The sequence below is a fragment of the Coregonus lavaretus genome (genome assembly GCF_964263955.1).
Source record: "Coregonus lavaretus genome assembly, chromosome: 15".
NCBI classification, from domain to species: domain Eukaryota; kingdom Metazoa; phylum Chordata; class Actinopteri; order Salmoniformes; family Salmonidae; genus Coregonus; species Coregonus lavaretus.
Window position 1 is genome coordinate 38,735,388 of NC_140002.1, and position 23,369 is coordinate 38,758,756.

Below are 23,369 nucleotides of genomic sequence, written 5' to 3' on the forward strand. Positions count from 1 at the left end.
CCGCCAAGCCATGTTCAAAGTGTGATGGTGTTTGATGTGTAACTGATGGTTTACAGGAACACATGAACCACAGGTTGGCAGGTTCTGGCTTTCTAGTGCAATATTAGTGGTAGGACTGGTTGGATAAGGACAGTGGTGTTGGGGAGAAAGGTATTTCGCAAAGAGGTGGGGTGCTTGTAGGGTGAGTTTCAGGGGGTGGGGAAAAGTGGCAGATAGAGAAAAGTGGGGTGTTTCGATGTTGCCCTTCCAGCAATATTGCTACCCTTTTAATCCCTACATCTGATCTTTCTCTACCTATTTTGTCGATGTTGAATACCCAATGCTGAGAACTGCCACCAGGGACCATCTAACCCAAACCCTTTCACATCCACTCTACTCTCTCTGCTGACGAGTGGCTGTCCTTGTGTTCCCCTCTCTGGTGACACTTGCCTGGGCCGGTGTGCGTGGATGTCTGAGGGGGTGGGGTGGGCAGAGGTGGACAGGGACTTGTGGTGTCGGGGGCGGGAGGAGGAAGAAAGGACGGCGGCTGCCGAGGCTGTGGAGGCGCGGGACCCTGGGGTGGTCAGGCTGGGGGAGAGAAATGAATATACCCCGTGCCGACCGTCCCCCGTGAGGGGTGGAAGAGGGTCATGGGGTAATCAAGGTTAGAACTGGGGAGGAAGCAGGGGACACTGAGGAGGGAGGAAAACATCAACACAGACAACACAGTATCTCAAATAATGCCAATTTGTATTGGATGACTATACATCACAGCTTTCATTTGGGAGCTTAAAGAAAGACTGCATTATTTCTGGGAAGCATTGCACCCCAAGGAAGAGATGGAAATGGAGAGAGAAACTGTCAGAACAGAAGAAGTTTGAGGAAAGAAAAAGTGGCTTAAAAATGCATAAAGGAATCAAATGCATTAAAATGGGGAAAATGTGAAAAGTTATAACCCCCTACTAAATGAAAAAGGCATATTTGACATAACATTGTGTGAAAGGGCAGTTTTGTCAGTAAGGAGAATGTGTGCTAGTGTGTTCAACCAATAGTTGTGTAGCAGGGCTAGTGCTGACCACACACCGTCAGTTTGTCCTCGCATCATCTCTTTCAAGCAAACATGTCTGAGTCACATGCTGTTGGCAACGCTGCTCCCCCTCTCCCACACAGAACATGTTCTTTAAAACACTTTCCCTCTGCATTTTGCCTTTTTTGTGCCTGGAAGTAACCTGCATATAAAAGCAGCCAGCATCATAAATCCCAGATTAAGGAGTGAGCTCTGACTATCAGGGTCAATCTGTTGAATACTGTAAAGTGTGTCTGTGTTTCTGAGGCCCCAGATTCTACACCTAAACCTGGCTTTCTACTCCTTCACGTTTTACAGTGAAGGAAATTGTCAGAAAATAGTCAAATATAAAACAAGGGTCAGCGTAAGCAAACTTATCTTGCCATGTTTTTGTGTGTGAGAGAGTTCCAAGAAATGATTATTGTTTCAGTTGATTACGGATGCAGTGTGTTACTTTGTGAGTAAGCTGGTCTTGAGTACATTCATAGTCTTTCATACATTTTAGCAGGTGTCACTAATCCATTATCAAAGATTTCAAAACTCTGCTCCCGTGTGAATGTGTATGTGTGACTGTGTGTGTACACTGGGAATCCAGCTGCCAGCTGCTCTGTGTTAAATCCACTGGCCACTGCTTGTAAACACTGCCATCTAGACACGTGACTAGCCCCAAAACCAGAGCTCTGCTGCCAAGTGAGAGAGTGTGTGTGAGAATATTGTGTGCGCACACGTGCGGGGGTGCTTGTGTGTACCTGTCCATTCCGTTCTGGACCCCAAGTGTGGCTCTCTCTGGGACTGGCGAGTTTCGACTGCGACTCGTACCAGTGGACAGGATGCTGTTCTGTATGACCGATAGAGGAAATGATGTTGAGTACAGTAGTGTACATGCCATCAACCCTGGAGTGGCAGAAATGTAGAAGAATAAGTCTACTCACGGTGGAGGGGGTCGGGGTGCTCCTCTTACGATCTGCTGTAGCTAAGGGACTGGGAGGAACTTTAGTGGAGCTGCCAGTGCCAGAACCTTTCCTCCCATAATCCTCTGCTGTGTGCTTGTTGTCGCCCTGGGAACGCTTGGAAGCAGAAGAACCTGGGAAAAAGAACAAAAGCGACAACAGAAGAACGGAAAGAGTGGGACAGAGACGCAAAGACAGACAGAATGAGATCAATACAAAGAGATATAAATAGTTGAGACAGACCAAAATAAGAGCATTTGTCCAAAATAGTAGTACATCTGCTGTATCCTCGTCAACCCAAACAGCTTCCTACCTGCATCTGTTGCTCTCCGGGGCTTCTGATTGGATGAGGTACTGCGCTGTACCTTGTGAGAAGGGGATTGGGAATTGCTGTTTGTGAGGTCACTTCCTGGGCGGGGTGTCATTGATAGGCTGATGCATTCATCCATCTGAGAGGGAAGAGGAGGGATGGTGAATAATATTACCATGACAGGAGTAGGACACTGTTTGCTGCTACAGATGTGAGTGTATACACGTTGTACCTCCGAGTTCCTATAATCCAGTAATAGATATGTGGCCATGACTTCATTGTATTTTTGGTTGACGAGCGAGTCCTGGATCTCCTCTGCAGAGTAGCCCATCTGCAACATGATATCTAGACAGAATGGAGAAAAAAGGTCAACCTTACAACCACATCAAGGACAGAAGTACATTACACACACATGCATAGGACACCATTAACACACGTGTAGCATACTACAGAGAGCAACATATCCCTAATTCTCTAACTAACAAACACATACACAGGTACATGATTCCACACACAAAATAGCTAGAACATACAGGCATATAATTTGAGTCTAACAAAAAGTATAGCATTTAGTTTTACTAAACATGTAGGCACATGCCAACACAGCAAAGGGCATGTTAAGCAACACACAGAGGTGGGCATACTAAGACTAACATGGCACGTAAAATAAGACTATCTTCAGATAGAGGGGCCCTCCCCCAATTAGGGTGACCTCCAACCCCCTCCCCAGTAACCCCTCTGCTGCCACCAGCTCATCCACCAGACGCCTGCCCCACCTCTCTTCCACCCCCCCGCTCGGTCGGGGTGCTGACCTGTCCTCTTGGGGTCCTTGTAGTCTGGCTGGGGCTCGATGAAGGGCTTCAGCTCCTCCTCCTCATGACCTACATTCATCCAGCGGTCCTTCATGATCTGCTGCTGGACACAAGCAGAGAGAGGACGGAGACTTGGGGTTAATGGGGAAAGGGAGGTGGATAAAAAACAAAGCACTAACAGTCAGCTGTTAGAATTGTCTCCACACAATTTTTGTTTGTATCCAGTGGAGGCAATGGCAGTGGCTAGGTGAGGTACTATTAACCTCCAGGCTGCCCCTCTTGGTTGGGTTGAGAATTAGGAACTTTTTGAGCAGGTTCTCGCAGTCTGTTGACATGTAGAAGGGAATCCTATACTTCCCCCGCAAAACCCGTTCGCGCAGCTCCTAAAGGGAAGACAAGCACAACAGACAAGGATTAAAGTGAGGTGTGGGTAGGTATTCAAGAACATCACTTGTTTTCCATGTATCCCTTCCTCCTTCACTTCCACAGTTCCCTGCCCACCTTTAGGTTCTGTCCGTCGAAAGGCAGGGATCCGCTGACCAGTGTGTAGAGGATGACCCCCAGGCTCCAGACGTCCACCTCGGGCCCGTCATATTTCTTCCCCTGGAACAGCTCCGGGGCGGCGTAGGGAGGAGAGCCACAGAACGTGTCCAGCTTGTTCCCCATGGTGAACTCATTACTGAAACCAAAGTCTGCTATCTTGATGTTCATGTCAGCATCTAGGAGTAGGTTCTCTGCCTGAAGAGAGAAAGAGAGCATTTATTATTGATACAAGTTCTGTAAAAAAATTTAAAGAACACCAACATGTAATTCATAATGGGGGACAAAAGGTGTACTCAAACGCACTTCAGCCCCGTTTTGATGTGTGTGTGTGTAATGTAGAGAAAGAGATGGATCCATTTGTGACATATCAATATTATTACATTATGAAATGCATAAAAACATTAAGAGAATTAAGAAAAAGGAGCACTCTGTTGCTGCGTAAATCTGATCGATTTATTGACGGGACAAACAAACAAACAAATAGGCTTACGTAAGATCAGATTTACGCAGCAACAGAGTGCTCCTTTTTCTTAATTCTCCCGGATAGTCACCAGTTGATGTATCCTGGGGGTAAGGAATGTTTTTATACATTTCATAATGTAATAATCTTGATATGTCACAAATGGATCCATCTCTTTCTCTACATCACACACACACACATCAAAACACTTCCCCATTTCTTGTCTATCCTCACCTTTAGGTCTCTGTGTACGATGCACTTCTGGTGGCAGTACTGTACCGCTGACACTATCTGTAACAAGACAAGGAGCAACAGCTAGGTTGACCATTCCCTTTTAAACAGTAATGTCAATAACAGGAAATGAAACCAGCAGACAGTGTCTCACCTGTCTAAATTTGGCTCTGGCCTCTTTCTCTTTCATTCTCCCGTGAGCAACAAGGTAATCAAACACCTCACCTGAGGAGAGGGGTTGAGGGGGGAGGCAGAAAGCAGGGGAGTGTTGAAGAAAGCAGTAGAAACACAAAAGAGGATAAAAGGTTGAGTGAGGAACCGAGCGTATGTGAATAAAGCGAGACAGAACTGGGACTCGGCATTGATGTTATTACAGGCTGAAAACAGAATTTCAGGTTGAACTGAGTGTGCCTTTACTCACCTCCACTGGCATACTCCATGATCAAGTACAGCGTCTTCTCTGTCTCAATAACTTCAAATAACTTTACTACAGAGAAAAGACGAGAAGGAGACAAGAGAGACATTCAATTCAATCAAGACAACACCTTCCATCACAACTTAGTTGTCAATTTTCTAAAGTTGAACTAAGACCTCTACACAGGAAGCCTCCATCAATAAGCAGGCAGGAGAAACACAGAAACATGTTTCTGTCATTTGGTTGGGGATGACGATAATCTTAAAAGGAGGGCAGCACAAAGCTCACCGATATTTGGGTGATTGAGCAGCTTCATGATCCTCACTTCACGAAACAGCTATGGGCAGGAGAACAGATAAACATTAACATAGGATCAATCAGTTTATATGCAACAAAGTCAGAGTTTATCTGATACAATTTTAACTCTATACTCCAAGACTATGTGAAAATCACTGTGTGCACGTCTTCATGCATACATTTCTGAAGAGAGTACTGGCACCCCACCCAAACCATCACTACAGGAAGTACTTGGGTCTAATTTCCTGTAATTACCCCCATATCCTGCCCTAAGCCCTACAGAGGGAACTACCCTCTTCAGGAGAAGATTGGGGTTAGGGACTGGAAGACACTTCAAGAGGATGGATGTGAATTAGCAGTGCTCTGTCACAATTTCTCATTGATTTGAGCTTCATTCTTTCTATTTCAGAGATATCCGAACACATAAATCAAAACAACAACCGTATGGCATTAACCCAGCATCTCATTGTCCTCACCTTTTGGAGACTGGAAGAGTTGAGCTGTGTTTTGTCTATGATTTTCACAGCAACCTTTTATAGGAGGGGGGAAAAAAAATTAGACATGAGTAGTACCAGACTTGGGCTATACCACCCACCAGTGGAAAGAGATGGATGAGGACTTTTCCCCCACTCTACTGCTCTCGGTTTTGTTTCTCCATGTGATGACCAACTCCAAGCATGTCACATCAAACAACTTCACAACACGCTGATCCAAAATTATCCACACTAGAGAGATCAGAATGTTCAGTGATTTGGGTCAAGTGAATTAGGATACCACACTGCCAACATTAGGTACACAATGATAACATCTAGGGATGCAACGATTCACTGATACACATCGGTCCCCGGTTCAAATGTTCAAGATACGAGTGTTTCAGTCCATGGGAGCCCAAAAAATATATATAATGTAGCATGAATCAGTCCGAAAATAAATTCAAACATTAAACGTTTTTTTACTCATATAATTGTATTTCTTCCCTCTGGAAACACCTCTAATATTTTGTGACTAAATTGATGCGTCCCTCTCCTTCAGTAGCCTATCGAACTAAGCATCATTTATCTCCAAGTCAGATACAGTGGGGAAAAAAAGTATTTAGTCAGCCACCAATTGTGCAAGTTCTCCCACTTAAAAAGATGAGAGGCCTGTAATTTTCATCATAGGATTTTCATCAACTATGACAGACAAAATGAGGGGGAAAAAATCCAGAAAATCACATTGTAGGATTTTTAATGAATTTATTTGCAAATTATGGTGGAAAATAAGTATTTGGTCAATAACAAACGTTTCTCAATACTTTGTTATATACCCTTTGTTGGCAATGACACAGGTCAAACGTTTTCTGTAAGTCTTCAAAGTTCACACACTGTTGCTGGTATTTTGGCCCATTCCTCCATGCAGATCTCCTCTAGAGCAGTGATGTTTTGGGGCTGTCGCTGGGCAACACAGACTTTCAACTCCCTCCAAATATTTTCTATGGGGTTGAGATCTGGAGACTGGCTAGGCCACTCCAGGACCTTGAAATGCTTCTTACGAAGCCACTCCTTCGTTGCCCGGGCGGTGTGTTTGGGATCATTGTCATGCTGAAAGACCCAGCCACGTTTCATCTTCAATGCCCTTGCTGATGGAAGGAGGTTTTCACTCAAAATCTCACGATACATGGCCCAATTCATTCTTTCCTTTACACGGATCAGTCGTCCTGGTCCCTTTGCAGAAAAACAGCCCCAAAGCATGATGTTTCCACCGCCATGCGTCACAGTAGGTATGGTGTTCTTTGGATGCAACTCAGCATTCTTTGTCCTCCAAACACGACGAGTTGAGTTTTTACCAAAAAGTTCTATTTTGGTTTCATCTGACCATATGACATCCTCCCAATCCTCTTCTGGATCATCCAAATGCACTCTAGCAAACTTCAGACGGGCCTGGACATGTACTGGCTTAAGCAGGGGGACACGTCTGGCACTGCAGGATTTGAGTCCCTGGCGGCGTAGTGTGTTACTGATGGTAGGCTTTGTTACTTTGGTCCCAGCTCTCTGCAGGTCATTCACTAGGTCCCCCCGTGTGGTTCTGGGATTTTTGCTCACCGTTCTTGTGATCATTTTGACCCCACGGGCTGAGATCTTGCGTGGAGCCCCAGATCGAGGGAGATTATCAGTGGTCTTGTATGTCTTCCATTTCCTAATAATGGCTCCCACAGTTGATTTCTTCAAACCAAGCTGCTTACCTATTGCAGATTCAGTCTTCCCAGCCTGGTGCAGGTCTACAATTTTGTTTCTGGTGTCCTTTGACAGCTCTTTGGTCTTGGCCATAGTGGAGTTTGGAGTGTGACTGTTTAAGGTTGTGGACAGGTGTCTTTTATACTGATAAGTTCAAACAGGTGCCATTAATCCAGGTAACGAGTGGAGGACAGAGGAGCCTCTTAAAGAAGAAGTTACAGGTCTGTGAGAGCCAGAAATCTTGCTTGTTTGTAGGTGACCAAATACTTATTTTCCACCATAATTTGCAAATAAATTAATTTGTCTGTCATAGTTGACGTGTACCTATGATGAAAATTACAGGCCTCTCATCTTTTTAAGTGGGGGAACTTGCACAATTGGTGGCTGACTAAATACTTTTTGTCCCCACTGTAACTGTATGCAGAAAGCGCAGCTGCTCAGGCGCCACCAAGAGGTAGGCTTATCCATGATCTAATATTCATAGCCTACACCTGCGCGGCACCTTCAGTGAAGCCATATGACTGCTAAATAGCTAATCAAATGGCTACCTCCATTTACCCTTTTTGAACACACACTGGACTCTACACATTTACACCCCAACACACAGTAGTGATGCACGGGTTGACTCATAACCCGCAGTGTCCACAGTTAAATCCGTGAGGCGGGAGGGTTTAGGGTCATGAAATGTTGTGTGGATGAAGGGTGGGTGGCAGGAGGTTGAATAAAGTGAAAATCTTAAAATCCATAAATGTATCATTCTTGTTCAATTTATATCTATAAGCTACATTTAGGTTTTTCTTTAATTATTTTTAGGCTATCTGGCATTAGTGCGTAAGCCTGAGATTTAGGGCCTAACTGTACGTGTGCCAAATAGCCTACACAGCCAATGACCAAATGCTTTTGGGATCGGGCAGAAAACCTGGAGAAAAAAAAAGAGTTTAAAATAAAGAGAAGGGAGGGCCAGAAAAGTAATGTTTGGGAAAGATTTGGTGAAGTGGTAAAAGAGGATGATAGCCGTGCCGGTTATGTTATGTGTGATGATTGTTAGGCCCTATACAAATCGACAGTCACACGACGGGAACTTCAGATAGGCCTATGGCACGTCAAAGGAACTTTGGCCTACTGTTCAGATGGTTAAATGGAAACTGAAATCTGGATACTGACTGTAGGTCTATAACCTCGCACATGGCCTTAATATTAACTACTGCAGAATAAAGTATTTATTGCAGTAAAATGATACAAATGTAGACTACAATTTTACTCGGGAACAGGAGTGGAGAAATTTGATTTCTTTCTTTCAGCATCTTGAGAGAACGTGAATGCGCAGTTAGTACCTCTACAGACGGTATCTATCTTTATCAGCATCATAAACGCTGATAGTATTTCAACCACATAATACACTGAGTATACCAAACATTAGGAACACCTTCCTAATATTGATATTGTTGTCTTGGCCATTCACCCTCTGAATGGCACACATACACAATCCAGGTCTCAATTGTCTCAAGGCTTAAAAAGTTTCCTCCCCTTCATCTACACTGATTGAAGTGGATTAAACAAGTAACATCAATAAGGGATTATAGCTTTCACCTGGTCAGTCTTTGTCATGGAATGAGCAGGTGTCCTTAATATTTTGTATACTCAGTGTATATGCATCCAAGCCATTTGGTCGTTTTTGCAGCTTTCTATTTCCTTACAACTGGTCAAACTGATGTCATTTGGACATTTTGCACAGCAACGTTTATTTTTATTTTTTGGGGGGGGGGATTTGTTATTGCATTTTTCTCCCCAGTCCCTAAACATCTTTGCTCCGCGAAAGAAGCAGATAACAGAGAAAACTTGACCGATGTTAACTAGATTGAAGCATTCATTCTACCAATTTATGACATTCTGGTGAGCAAGAGTTTATTTTGTCTTCTGGGGCAACAAAGACAGAAGAGAAGCTGCATGTATCTAATTATAGACAAGTTAACAAAGAGCCTACCAAAATGTTGGAAATAAGCAGAAACATCTCAAATCAGGCAAAAAACATCCTGCACCCCCTGTCAAAAAATAATGACGCTGTCTCTGACAGTAGCCTACAGAAATACTCCTCAGCACTGTCTGTAATAAAGCCCTTTTGTGGGGAAAAACTCATTCTGATTGGCTGGGCCTGGCTCCCAAGTGGGTGGGCCTATGCCCTCCCAAGCCCACCCATGGCTGCGCCCCTGCCCAGTCATGTGAAATCCATAGATTAGGGCCAAATTAATTAACTCAGCAAAATCTTTTGAAAATGTTGGGTGCGGGCCTCAGATTTTCACTATCATACATAGTCAGGCAGTTGCGGATACGTTATTAGCAATTGCGGGCGGGCGAACAAACACACACACACATAACATGCACACATGCATATTTACGCCAAACACACACACACACTGCTGCTACAGCTCAGTCTATTATCTATCCTTGTTGCCTAGTCACTTCACCCATACCTATATGTACAGTAGAAATCTGAAGTTTACATACACCTTAGCCAAATACATTTAAACTCAGTTTTTCACAATTCCTGACATTTAATCCTAGTAAAAATTCCCTGTTTTAGGTCAGTTAGGATCACCACTTTATTTTAAGAATGTAAAATGTCAGAATAATAGTAGAGAGAATTATATATTTCAGCTTTTATTTCTTTCATCACATTCCCAGTGGGTCAGAAGTTTACATGCACTCAATTAGTATTTGGTAGCATTGCCTTTAAATTGCTTAACTTGGGTCAAACGTTTCAGGTAGCCTTCCACAAGCTTCCCACAATAAGTTGGGTGGATTTTGGCCCATTCCTCCGGACAGAGCTGGTGTAACGGAGTCAGGTTTGTAGGCCTCCTTGCTCGCACACGCCTTTTCAGTTCTGTCCACACACTTTCTATAGGATTGAGGTCAGGGCTTTCTGATGGCCACTCCAATACCTTGACATTGTTGTTTTTAAGCCATTTTGCCACAACTTTGGAAGTATGCTTGGGGTCATTGTCCATTTGGAAGACCCATTTGCGACCAAGCTTTAACTTCCTCACTGATGTCTTGAGATGTTGCTTCAATATATCCACATAATTTTCCTTCCTCACGATGCCATCTATTTTGTGAAGTGCACCAGTCCTTCCTGCAGCAAAGCAACCCCACAGCATGATGCTGCCACCCTCGTGCTTCACGGTTGGGATGGTGTTCTTCGGCTTGCAAGCCACACCCTTTTACCTCCAAACATAACGATGGTCATTATGGCCAAACAGTTCTATTTTTGTTTCATCAGACCAGAGGACATTTCTCCAAAAAGTACGATCTTTGTCCCCATGCAGTTGCAAACCGTAGTCTGGCTTTTTTATGGCGGTTTTGGAGCAGTGGCTTCTTCCTTGCTGAGCGGCCTTTCAGGTTATGTCGATATAGGACTTGTTTTACTGTGGCTATAGATACTTTTGTACCTGTATCCTCCAGCATCTTCACAAGGTCCTTTGCGGTTGTTCTGGGATTGATTTGCACTTTTCGCACCAAAGTACGTTCATCTCTAGGAGACAGAACGCGTCTCCTTCCTGAGCGGTATGACGGCTGCGTGGTCCCATGGTGTTTATACTTGCGTACTATTGTTTGTACAGATGAATGTGGTATCCTTCAGGCATTTGGAATTTACTCCCAAGGATGAACCAGACTTGTGGAGGTCTACAAATTTTTTTCTGAGGTCTTGGCTGATGTCTTTTGATTTTCCCATGATGTCAAGCAAAGAGGCACGGAGTTTGAAGGTAGGCCTTGAAATACATCCACAGATACACCTCCAATTGACTAAAATGATGTCAATTAGCCTATAAGAAGCTTCTAAAGCCATGACATCATTTTCTGGAATTTTCCAAGCTGTTTAAAGGCACAGTCAACTTAGTGTATGTAAACTCTGACCCACTAGAATTGTGATACAGTGAATTATAAGTGAAATAATCTGTCTGTAAACAATTGTTGGAAAAAATTACTTGTGTAATGCACAAAGTAGATGTCCTAACCGACTTGCCAAAACTATAGTTTGTTAACAAGAAATGTGTGGAGTGGTTGAAAAAAACGAGTTTTAATGACTCCAACCTAAGTGTATGTAAACTTCCGACTTCAACTGTACATAGCTACCTCAATTACCTTGTACCCCTGCACATGGACGCTGTACTGGTACTCCCTGTACAGTGCATTCAGAAAGTATTCAGACTCCTCGACTTTTTCCACATTTTGTTACGTTACAGCCTTATTCTAAAATGGATTAAATAAATACAAATGTCCTCAATCTACACACAATACCCCATAATGACAAAGCAAAAACAGAAATACCTTATTCACATAAGTATTCAGACCCTTTGCTATGAGACTTTCCATTGATCATCCTTGAGATGTTTCTACAACTTAATTGAGTCCACCTGTGGTAAATTCAATTGATTGGACATGATTTGGAAAGGCACACACCTGTCTATATAAAGGTCCCACAGTTGACAGTGCATGTCAGAGCAAAAACCAAGCCATGAGGTCGAAGGAATTGTCCGTAAAGCTTAGAGACAGGATTGTGTCAAAGCACAGATCTGGGGAGGGTACCAAAAAATGTCTGCAGCTTTGAAGGTCCCCAAGAACACTGTGGCCTCCATCATTCTTAAAATGGAAGAAGTTTGGAACCACCAAGACTCATCCTAGAGCTGGCCGCCCGGCCAAACTGAGCAATCGGGAGAGAAGGGCCTTGGTCAGGGAGGTGACCAAGAACCTGATGGTCACGCTGACAGAGCTCCAGAGTTCCTCCGTGGAGATGGGAGAACCTTCCAGAAAGACAACCATCTCTGCAGCACTCCACCAATCAGGCCTTTATGGTAGAGTGGCCAGACGGAAGCCACTCCTCAGTAAAAGGCACATAACAGCCCGCTTGGAGTTTGCCAAAAGGCACCTAAAGGACTCTCAGACCATGACAAACAAGATTATGTGGTCTGATGAAACCAAGATTGAACTATTTGGCTTGAATGCCAAGTGTCACGTCTGGAGGAAACCTGGCACCATCCCTACGGTGAAGCATGGTGGTGGCAGCATCACACTGTGGGGATGTTTTTCAGTGGCAGGGACTTGGAGACTTGTCAGGAGCGGGGGAAAGATGAACGGAGCTACGTACAGAGAGATCCTTGATGAAAACCTGCTCCAGAGTACTCAGGACCTCAGACTGGGGCGAAGGTTCACCTTCCAACAGAACAACGACCCTAAGCACACAGCCAAGACAATGCAGGAGTGGCTTCGGGACAAGTCTCTGAATGTCCTTGAGTGGCACAGCCAGAGCCCAGACTTGAACCCAATCAAACATCTCTGGAGAGACCTGAAAATAGCTGTGCAGCGACGCTCTCCATCCAATCTGACAGAGCTTGAGAGGATCTTCAGAGAAGAATGGGAGAAACTCCCCAAATACAAGTGTGCCAAGCTTGTAGCGTCATACCCAAGAAGACTCAAGGCTGTAATTGCTGCCAAAGGTGCTTCAACAAAGTACTGAGTAAAGGGTCTGAATACTTACAGTATGTAAATGTGATACTGTTTTTGCTTTGTCATTATGGGGTATTGTGTGTAGCTTGATGAGGGGGAAAAAAACAATTTAATCCATTTTAGAATAAGGCTGTAACATAGCAAAATGTGGAAAATGTCAAGGTCTGAATACTTTCCGAATGCACTGTATATAGCCATGTTATTTTTTACTCGTTATTGTTATTCACTTTGCATTTAAATCTTTAAATACAAACGATTAATCTTTAACTCTGCATTATTGGAAAAGGACCCTTAAGTAAGCATTTCACTGTTAGACTACACCTGTTGTTTACAAAGCATGTGACAAAATTCGATTTAAAATGCATGTAAAATGGCTTTCACAATGTAAAATCACAAGCTTTATTATACTGAACAGAAATATAAAAGCAATATGCAACAATTTCAAAGATTTTACTGAGTTAAGAGTTAATGTAAGGAAATCAGTCAATTGAAATATATTAGTCCCTAATCTATGGATTTGACATGACTGGGCAGGGGCGCCGCCATGGGTGGGCCTGGGAAGGCATAGGCCTACCCACTGGGGAGCTAGGCCCACCCACTGGGGAGCCAGTTCCAGCCAATCAGAATGAGTTTCTCCCCCACAAAAGGGCTTTATTAAAGACAGAAATACTCCATAGCCAGCATCCCCCCCACCTCAGATGATCCCGCAGGTGAAGTAGCCGGATGTGGAGGTCTTGGGCTGGCGTGGTTACACATTGTCTGCGGTTGTGAGGCCGGTTGGACGTACTGCCAAATTCTCTAAAACAACGTTGGAGGCAGCTTATGGTAGAGAAATGAACATTAAAATCTCTGGCAACAGCTATGGTGGACATTCCTGCAGTCAGCATGCCAATTGCACACTCCCTCAAAACTTGAGACATCTGTGGCATTGTGTTGTGTGACAAAACTGCACATTTTAGAGTCACCTTTTGTCCCCAGCACAAGGTGCACCTGTGTAATGATCATGCTTTTTAATCAGCTTCTTGATATGCCACACCTGTCAGGTGGATGGATTATCTTGGCAAAGGAGAAATGCTGACTGACAGGGATGTAAACAAATGCGTGCCCAAAATTTGAGCTAAATAAGTTTTTTTTATGCGTATGGAAAGTTTCTGGAATCTTAATTTCAGCTCATGAAACATGGGATCAACACTTTACATGTTGCATTTATATTTTTGTTCGGTGTAGTTGGGTGACAACCAATGTAATTTGCTTGGTGATTGTTACCAAATGTGCTGTAGAAAATTGTGTTTTACTGGCATAGTTGTGTATGCTACCGGAGTGGACAACTCAACTTGCTGATTGCACATCTAACTGCTGATCGGGGCTTTTCGATTGCTGTTTCACAATAAGTAATCGTTTTTTGTAGTTTTGCTTTAAACAGTCAGTGCATTTGGTGATTTTTACATGAACATGGTAAAGTTGTAACTTCATAACAAGGACTGCAATCATTTGTGCGAGCCACACTGTATAATGGTCGGAGCAGGAGTAAAGTTGGAAAATGTAAAACCATTGGCTTTTGAGACTGGGATGAAATCCAAAGCTGCGTTATATTTACATTTTATAATTTTTTTAAGAGAGACATATTACTAGCTTTATTTGTATCTCATACACACGCAATATAACAAAATGAGTAATCATTTTATAAAGTCACTCACAGTGCTTTATTAAGAAGTTTAATAGACTACTGAAATTGTATTCAAGAAATAAGTTGTTTCATCTCACGTGTTGTGATTCAAAATAATTTGATGTGCAACCTAATCCATTTTGAATTTTGGGTTGACTATTTGGCGATTGTTATATTTTACTGTTAAAATAGGGCTCCAGAATTTTCTTGTTCAATAGAGATGAATTTGCCTACATCTTTATGTGCACTAATATCATAGGCTCATATATTTGGGGCTAATTTACACCTGAGTAAATGGAAGTTCGTCAACTCTAAATATAATACCCACTGCTAGTAGCCATGTATTAATTTAACAGTAAAAGTCCTAAAACTTCGCAGTTGTAGCCTACTATCCAATGAGGCCTATGCAATCACAATCGCCGATGCACATTTCACGCACTCCGTATCTCAATGCTCGCAGTCTGGAGCCCTGTAAAATGACAAGTTAATTAGTGGGCGCCCTATGGCTCAGCTCAGAAGCCTTTTTTTGTGTTATAGCCTGAATTTTAAATGGATTAAATTGAGATTTTGTGTCACTGGCCTACACACAATAACCAAAGTGGAATTATGTTTTTAGAATTTTTTACTAATGAATTATAAAGGAAATGTTGAAATGTCTTGAGTCAATAAGTATTCAACCCTTTTGTTATGGCAAGCCTAAATAAGTTCAGGAGTAAAAATGTGCTTAACAAATCACATAATAAGTTGCAAAAACTCACTGTGTGCAATAATAGTATTTAACATGATTTTTTTATGACTACCTCATCTCTGTACCCCACACATAAAGATAATTGTAAGGTCCCTCAGTCAAGCAGTGAAAAACACAGATTCAACCACAAAGACAAGGGAGGTTTTCCAATGCCTTGCAAAGAAGGGCACCTATTGGTAGATGGCAAAAAATAAAATAAAAAGCAGAAATTAAATATCCCTTTGAGTATGGTGAAGTTCTTAATTACACTTTGGATGGTGTATCAATACACCCAGTCACTACAAAGATACATATGTCCTTCCTAACTCAGTTGCTGGAGAGGAAGTAAACCACTCAGGGATTTCACCATGAGGCCAATGGTAACTTTAAAACAGTTAGAGTTTAATGGCTGTGACAGGAAAAAACTGAAACTGGATCAACAACATTGTAGTTACTCCACAATACTAACCTAATTGACAGAGTGAAAAGGAAGCCTGTACAGAATAAAAACACGCATCCTGTTTGCAATAAGGCACTAAAGTAAAATGTGGCAAAGAAATTAACTTTATGTCCTGAATACAAAGCGTTATGTTTGGGGCAAATCCAACAACACATCACTGAGTATCACTCTTCATATTTTCAAGCATGGTGGTGGCAACATCAAGTTATGGGTATGCTTGTCATCGGCAAGGACTAGGGAGTTTTTTTAGGATAAAAGAAAAAAGAATAGCACTAAGCACAAAAGGCGAAAACCTGGTTCAGTCTGCTTTCCAACAGACACTGGGAGACAAATGTACCTTTCAGCAGGACAATAACCTAAAACACAAGGCCAATAGGCTATTAACTGGAGTTGCTTACCAAGACGACATTGAATGTTCCTGAGTGGCCTAGTTACAGTTTTGACTTAAATTGGTTTGAAAATCTATGGCAAGACTTGAAAATGGCTGTCTAGCATCGATCAACAACCAACTTGACAGAGCTTGAAGACTTAAAAAAAGAATGTGTAAATAGTGTACAATCCAGGTGTGCAAAGCTCTTAAAGACCTACCCAGAAATACTCACAGCTGTAACAAAGGTGATTCTAACATGTATTGACTCAGGGGGTTGAATACTTACTCAAGATAGTTTTATATATATATTTTTTTTTAACAAATGTTAGAATTTTTCTTCCACTTTCAGAGTATTTTGTGTAGATTGACAAAAAAAGTACAATTAAATAAATTTTAATCCCACCTTGTAACAACAACATTTGGAAAAAGTCAAGGGGTGTGAATACTTTGATGGCACTGTACCTGTAGCGTTGCACTTCTGTTGTCATTTGATGGAAATTAAGCTTTTTTTCTGCCAAATGTGTTGCAGTAATGTATTTTCTGTGAAGGAAATCTATAGTTGCACGCTCCTGATCACTCTATTGACGCAAAAAAAACAAGACTTTCAATATAAAACACAGGTGAAATGGTTTAAAACGCAGTCTGAAATTTTGAAAATGCAGATTTCTGATAACGTGACCCCCGAGACACACACACACACAAAGAGGGCCGCTCAGCTCAGAGAAGTCAGCTCAGGCAGATCCAGTTCAGAGGCCCAGCTCCTGAGCTCCATCAGATTTGAATTTAGAATGGAAAATGAATGTGTTCATACAACAAATGTTAGTGCATCAAATTGTATCGAATCACATCAATTCCTTCCAGTAATCAAACTGAAATCACACCAAATTGTTTCAAACTAAAAGTATCAGAGCCCATGTATCTAGATGCGTATATAATCGTGCTTGAAAGGAAAAATTCACATCCCTAATAACAACACATCATACAAAAAAGCAAAAACATCATTGCCACTAAATCCAATGCTTGGACTTGGTTTGATCTCATAGTTTATCCTCACCTCTTTCCCTGTGAGGACATGACGGGCCAGTTTGACCTTGGCAAAGTTGCCCTTGCCGATGGTTTTCAGCAGCCGGTAGTTGCCAATGTGTGGCTGCTCGTCTGGCGTCGTGGCGACAGAATTCCGGCACCGCGGCATATTAGGACGCCCGCCTGCCTTGGACTCCGAGTGAGACTGAAAGACGGGAACAAAATTCTGTTAGGCTAGTGTTAGGAAATCACCACTCCTACACAACACCTCTGACACAAATCCAGACAATGCATTTTAGACTCCCATCAAAGGAGAAAGAGCCTTGGATCCAAGGAGTCCTCATAGAAAAACGCAACTGTGAGCATAACTTGATACTGGCCAATAATGCTGATCTCTCAATCGACATAGTCACTGTATAAAAATAAAGAAAGTCGCACACTATGTATGCTCCCAACAATTTAATGGGTCCACCTAACCCATTAGGTTTACCCATTAAATTGTTGGGAGCATATACTCCCCTATGTACACTACCGTTCAAACGTTTGGGGTCACTTAGAAATGGCCTTGTTTTCGAAAAAAAAGCAAATTCTGTCCATTCAAATAACATAAAATTTATCAGAAATACAGTGTAGACATTATTAATGTTGTAAATGGCTATTGTAGCTGGAAACGGCTGATGTTTAATGGGATATCTACATAGGTGTACAGAGGCCCATTATCAGCAACCATCAGTCCTGTGTTCCAATGGCACGTTGTGTTTGCTAATCCAAGTTTATCATTTTAAAAGGCTAATTGATCATTAGAAAACCTTTATATTTTATTATATTTCATGAATGATAATCTTATTTGGTTTAAACTAAAGAAATTATTTCAGAACAATCTGAGATGGTGGGTGTCAAAATCCTTGTGCTATTTGAGGTGGAATGACACTTACAGTGGGGAAAAATAGTATTTAGTCAGCCACCAATTGTGCAAGTTCTCCCACTTAAAAAGATGAGAGGCCTGTAATTTTCATCATAGGTACACGTCAACTATGACAGACAAATTGAGATTTTTTTTCCAGAAAATCACATTGTAGGATTTTTTATGTATTTATTTATGTAAATAAGTATTTGGTCACCTACAAACAAGCAAGATTTCTGGCTCTCACAGACCTGTAACTTCTTCTTTAAGAGGCTCCTCTGTCCTCCACTCGTTACCTGTATTAATGGCACCTTTTTGAACTTGCTATCAGTATAAAAGACACCTGTCCACAACCTCAAACAGTCACACTCCAAACTCCACTATGGCCAAGACCAAAGAGCTGTCAAAGGACACCAGAAACAAAATTGTAGACCTGCACCAGGCTGGGAAGACTGAATCTGCAATAGGTAAGCAGCTTGGTTTGAAGAAATCAACTGTGGGAGCAATTATTAGGAAATGGAAGACATACAAGACCACTGATAATCTCCCTCGATCTGGGGCTCCACGCAAGATCTCACACCCGTGGGGTCAAAATAATCACAAGAACGGTGAGCAAAAATCCCAGAACCACACGGGGGGACCTAGTGAATGACCTGCAGAGAGCTGGGACCAAAGTAACAAAGCCTACCATCAGTAACACACTACGCCGCCAGGGACTCAAATCCTGCAGTGCCAGACGTGTCCCCCTGCTTAAGCCAGTACATGTCCAGGCCCGTCTGAAGTTTGCTAGAGTGCATTTGGATGATCCAGAAGAGGATTGGGAGAATGTCATATGGTCAGATGAAACCAAAATATAACTTTTTGGTAAAAACTCAACTCGTCGTGTTTGGAGGACAAAGAATGCTGAGTTGCATCCAAAGAACACCAAACCTACTGTGAAGCATGGCGGTGGAAACATCATGCTTTGGGGCTGTTTTTCTGCAAAGGGACCAGGACGACTGATCCGTGTAAAGGAAAGAATGAATGGGGCCATGTATCGTGAGATTTTGAGTGAAAACCTCCTTCCATCAGCAAGGGCATTGAAGATGAAATGTGGCTGGGTCTTTCAGCATGACAATGATCCCAAACACACCGCCCGGGCAACGAAGGAGTGGCTTCGTAAGAAGCATTTCAAGGTCCTGGAGTGGCCTAGCCAGTCTCCAGATCTCAACCCCATAGAAAATCTTTGGAGGGAGTTGAAAGTCCGTGTTGCCCAGCGACAGCCCCAAAACATCACTGCTCTGGAGGAGATCTGCATGGAGGAATGATCCAAAATACCAGCAACAGTGTGTGAAAACTTTGTGAAGACTTACAGAAAACGTTTGACCTGTGTCATTGCCAACAAAGGGTATATAACAAAGTATTGAGAAACTTTTGTTATTGACCAAATAAGTATTTTCCACCATAATTTGCAAATAAATTCATTAAAAATCCTACAATGTGATTTTCTGGATTTTTTTCCCTCATTTTGTCTGTCATAGTTGACGTGTACCTATGATGAAAATTACAGGCCTCTCTCATCTTTTTAAGTGGGAGAACTTGCACAATTGGTGGCTGACTAAGTACTTTTTTCCCCCCACTGTATAATGATTCAATTAGTCAAAAGTTTAGTATTTTGTCCCATATTCCTAGCATGCAATGACTACATCAAGCTTGTGACTCTACAAACTTGTTGAATGCATTTTCAGTTTGTCTTGGTTGTGTTTCGGATTAATTTTTGCCCAATAGGAACTGAATGGTGAATAATGTATGGTGTCATTTTGGAGTCACTTATTTTGGGTGGTATGATCTTTGTTCCTGTAACTTTCTCACTTATCATTTTTCACAATTAATGAATGTTTATCTGTAATCATGGTAGCATCCACATGAATGTAGAAGTGTTCAGAAACTAGGGGTGTAAGGGTTCACCAAACCCACGATTCAGTACGTTTTGGGGTCACAGTTCGGTGACGGTAACGTTACAGCGGGAAAATTAAATGCCAACAGTTACTGTAGTTAATTTGTTTATTTGGCAAGAGACGAAAAACTAAAAAGCACCGTATTTGTGGTCCAAGTCCAGCTTCTGTGACCGCATTCATAATGTTCCTGGCATTGTCTGTTGTGACAGTGATCGTTATGGTCGGGCCTCTCAAGTAGAGGTCATCAAGGACCCAATATGCATGAATATTTTTAGATAGATGGGTTGGTTCAGAATGGATCTGAGGACAACTACACCAGTTCCGTATAGACCTGGTCGGATCCAGACCCGGTCCAATCAGAGTGAGGGAAGCAGCAGAAAAGTCAATTGTAAGCTACTTTATTAACCAGAGCTGATGAAGCGCGAGGGAGAGACACTCTAGCCTTGCGGTTTGTGTACTATGAGCGGTTTGTGTACTGTGAGCAAGTGACACGGGAGCAATGAGAAGGGAGACAGAGACCGCAACCAACCATACTAAGCCGACTCGCGCTAGTAGACAAACTTCTAGCTTGTCATAGCTAGCATTAGCACAATGACTACACATCTATGGGTATCTGCTAGCATAGGCTCTAGTTGTTTTAATGGAATAACCTAAAATATTTTTTCTGCTCAGATTTACTCAGCCAATGGCATACAACGCAGCGTAGCAATAGCCTATAGGCCTAGTCTTCTTTTTTTGTTTACATTCGGGTTCACAGTGCGGACCAAACCGAGGTCCCCACACCGAACGGTTCAGTACGAATATGTGTACCGTTACACCCATGAGAAAAATATTATATTCTTATTTACAATAAAAGTGTCTCAAAAATGACAATACATTATTTACCATTAATTTATATTGGGCACAACATAATCTGAAACAAAACCAAAACAAACTTCAAATGCATCCAACAAGTTTGTAAAGTCACAAGCTTGATTTAGTCATTGCATGCTCGGAATATGGGACCAAATACTAAACTTTTGACTACTTCAATACACTATGTGAATTTGTCCAAATACTTATGACACTTTCAAATGGGGGGGATTAGATAAATCATGCTTTAATTTCTAAACGGTAAAACAGATATGAAAATAAAAAGGTGACATTCTGTTCTGTCGCCTCATGAAACATTTGATCTCAAATCCAAAATGCTGGAGTATAGAGCCAAATTCAAAGTTTTAGCTTCACTATCCAAATAAACATTTAACATTTTCGTCATTTAGCAGACGCTAAATATGTTGGGGAGTGTATATACAGTGCCTTCAGAAAGTATTCACACCCCTTAACCTTTTCCACATTTTGTTGTTACAGCCTGAATTTAACATTTATTAAATAGAGATTGTGTCACTGATCTACACACAATACCCCATAATGTCAAAGTGGAATTTTGTTTGTAGAACATTTTAGAAATTAAAAGCTGAAATGTCTTGAGTCAATAAGTATTCAACCCCTTTGTTATGGTAAGCCTAAATAAGTTCAGGAGTAAAAATGTGCTAAACAAATCACATATTAAGTTGCATGGACTCACTTCAGTGTTCAATAATAGTGGTTAACATGATTTTTCTACCTGAATTTCAAGCACAGATTCAAGACCAAAAAACAGGGAGATTTCTCCAAAGCTTCGCAAAGAAGGGCACCTATTGGTAGATGTGTAAAGAACAACATAAGCAGATGCTGAATATCCTTTTGAGCATGGTGAAATTATTAATTCACTACAAAGATACAGGCATCCTTCCTAACTCAGTTGCTGGAGAGGAAGGAAACTGCTCAGGGATTTCCCCATGAGGCCAGTGGTGATTTTAAAACAGTTACAGAATTTAATGGTTGTGATAAGATAAAACTGAGGATAGATCAACAACATTGTAGTTACTCCACAATACTAACTTAAAATGACAGAATACAAATATTCCAAAACATGCATCCTGTTTGCGACAAGGCACTAAAGTAATACTTCAAAAAATGTGGCAAAGAAATTCACTTTATGTCCTGAATACAAAGCGTTATGTTTGGGGAAAATCCAACACATCACGTCACTGAGTACCACTTCATATTTTCAAGCATGGTGTTGGCTGCATCATGTTATGTGTATGTTTGTCATCGGCAAGGACTAGGGAGTTTTTTTGGATAAAAATAAATGGAATAAAGCTAAGCAAAGGCAAAATCCTAGAGGAAAACCTGGTTCAGTTTGCTTTCCAACAGACACTGGGAGACGAATTCACCTTTCAGCAGGACAATAACCTAAAACACAAGGGCAAATCTACACTGGAGTTGCTTACCAAGATGACATTGAATGTTCCTGAGTGGCCTAGTTACAGTTTTGACTTAAATTGGCTTGAAAACATATTGCATGACTTGAAAATGGCTGTCTTGCAATGATCAACTTGACAGAGCTTGAATAATTTGTTAAAGAATAAATGGGCAAATATTGTACAATCCAGGTGTGCAAAGCTCTTAGAGACTTACCCAAAAAGACTCACAGCTGTAATCGCCGCCAAAGGTGCATCTACAAAGTATTGACTCATTCATTTTCAATTTGCTGACATTTCTAAAAACATGTTTTTACTTTGTCATTATGGGGTATTACATTTACGTCATTTAGCAGACGCTCTTATCCAGAGCCACTTACAAATTGGTGCATTCAACTTATGGGGGGGGGGGGGTGGGGGAGGGGGGGTAGAAGGATTACTTTTATACTACGGATTGAGTGTAGGTGGGTAAAAAAATTAATCCATTCCGAATTCTGGCTGTAACACAACAAAATGTGGAGTAAGTCAAGGGGTATGAATACTTTCTGAAGGCACTGTAGAGTGTGCGACTTTCTTTTTATACAGTTTACTCTTTGTTAGTAAAAATAAATACAAATGTATTGGTCGCGTACACATATTTTGCAGATGTTATAGCAGGTGCAGCGAAATGCTTATGTTTCTAGCTCCAATAGTGCAGTAATCCCTAACAATACAAAAACACACACACACACACACACACACATACCAAAAATGTAAAGAAAGAAATATCAGAACAAGCAATGTCAGAGTCTGGAATATATGTATATAATGGTGTGAAATAGTATGAACAGTAGTCTATATGAATAGAAAAGCTGTGTACAGCAGTAGTTATATAGGATGATCATTGACTAGAATACAGTATATACATATGAAGTGAGTAAAACAGTATGTAAACATTATTAAAGTGACCAGTGTTCAATGACTATGTACATAGGGCAGCAGTCTCTAAAGGAGCAGGGTAGAGTACCGGGTGGTAGCCGGCTGGTAACAGTGACTAAGGTTCAGTACCTCCACAAAAATTTCAGCTCATGCTTTTTACTAATCTACATAGTCACCCCATCTCTCAGCTAATGAGGCTGTCAATGACAGAGGGCCCTTTTGTCTCTGCTAGCAGCTCAAATCCATACAGACAAGCAAACAGGACAGAGAGAAATTGTTGGGGAACTGAAGAGTGGCTCAA

The 23,369-nt window shown here is 41.7% G+C and overlaps 1 protein-coding gene across 7 annotated transcripts in view; it reads right to left on the reverse strand.

Annotated features, from left to right (window-relative positions):
• LOC311142535 (serine/threonine-protein kinase MARK2-like) overlaps window positions 1-23,369 on the reverse strand; it is a 36,401-nt gene that overhangs the window by 5,674 nt on the left and 7,358 nt on the right. For 4 of the 7 annotated variants that reach the window (XM_084178202.1, XM_084178199.1, XM_084178205.1 and 1 more), the window contains 14 exons: window positions 17,056-17,229; window positions 5,540-5,593; window positions 5,055-5,103; window positions 4,773-4,838; window positions 4,506-4,576; window positions 4,355-4,411; window positions 3,619-3,855; window positions 3,381-3,500; window positions 3,082-3,220; window positions 2,538-2,650; window positions 2,309-2,444; window positions 1,978-2,129; window positions 1,795-1,883; window positions 430-567 (listed from right to left, as the gene is read on the reverse strand). In XM_084178202.1, the coding sequence (XP_084034328.1) occupies window positions 430-567; window positions 1,795-1,883; window positions 1,978-2,129; window positions 2,309-2,444; window positions 2,538-2,650; window positions 3,082-3,220; window positions 3,381-3,500; window positions 3,619-3,855; window positions 4,355-4,411; window positions 4,506-4,576; window positions 4,773-4,838; window positions 5,055-5,103; window positions 5,540-5,593; window positions 17,056-17,229 (1,595 nt within the window). The remainder of the gene's footprint in view (window positions 1-429; window positions 568-1,794; window positions 1,884-1,977; window positions 2,130-2,308; window positions 2,445-2,537; window positions 2,651-3,081; window positions 3,221-3,380; window positions 3,501-3,618; window positions 3,856-4,354; window positions 4,412-4,505; window positions 4,577-4,772; window positions 4,839-5,054; window positions 5,104-5,539; window positions 5,594-17,055; window positions 17,230-23,369) is intronic. The other 3 variants (XM_084178204.1, XM_084178201.1, XM_084178203.1) reach the window with 3 other exon arrangements.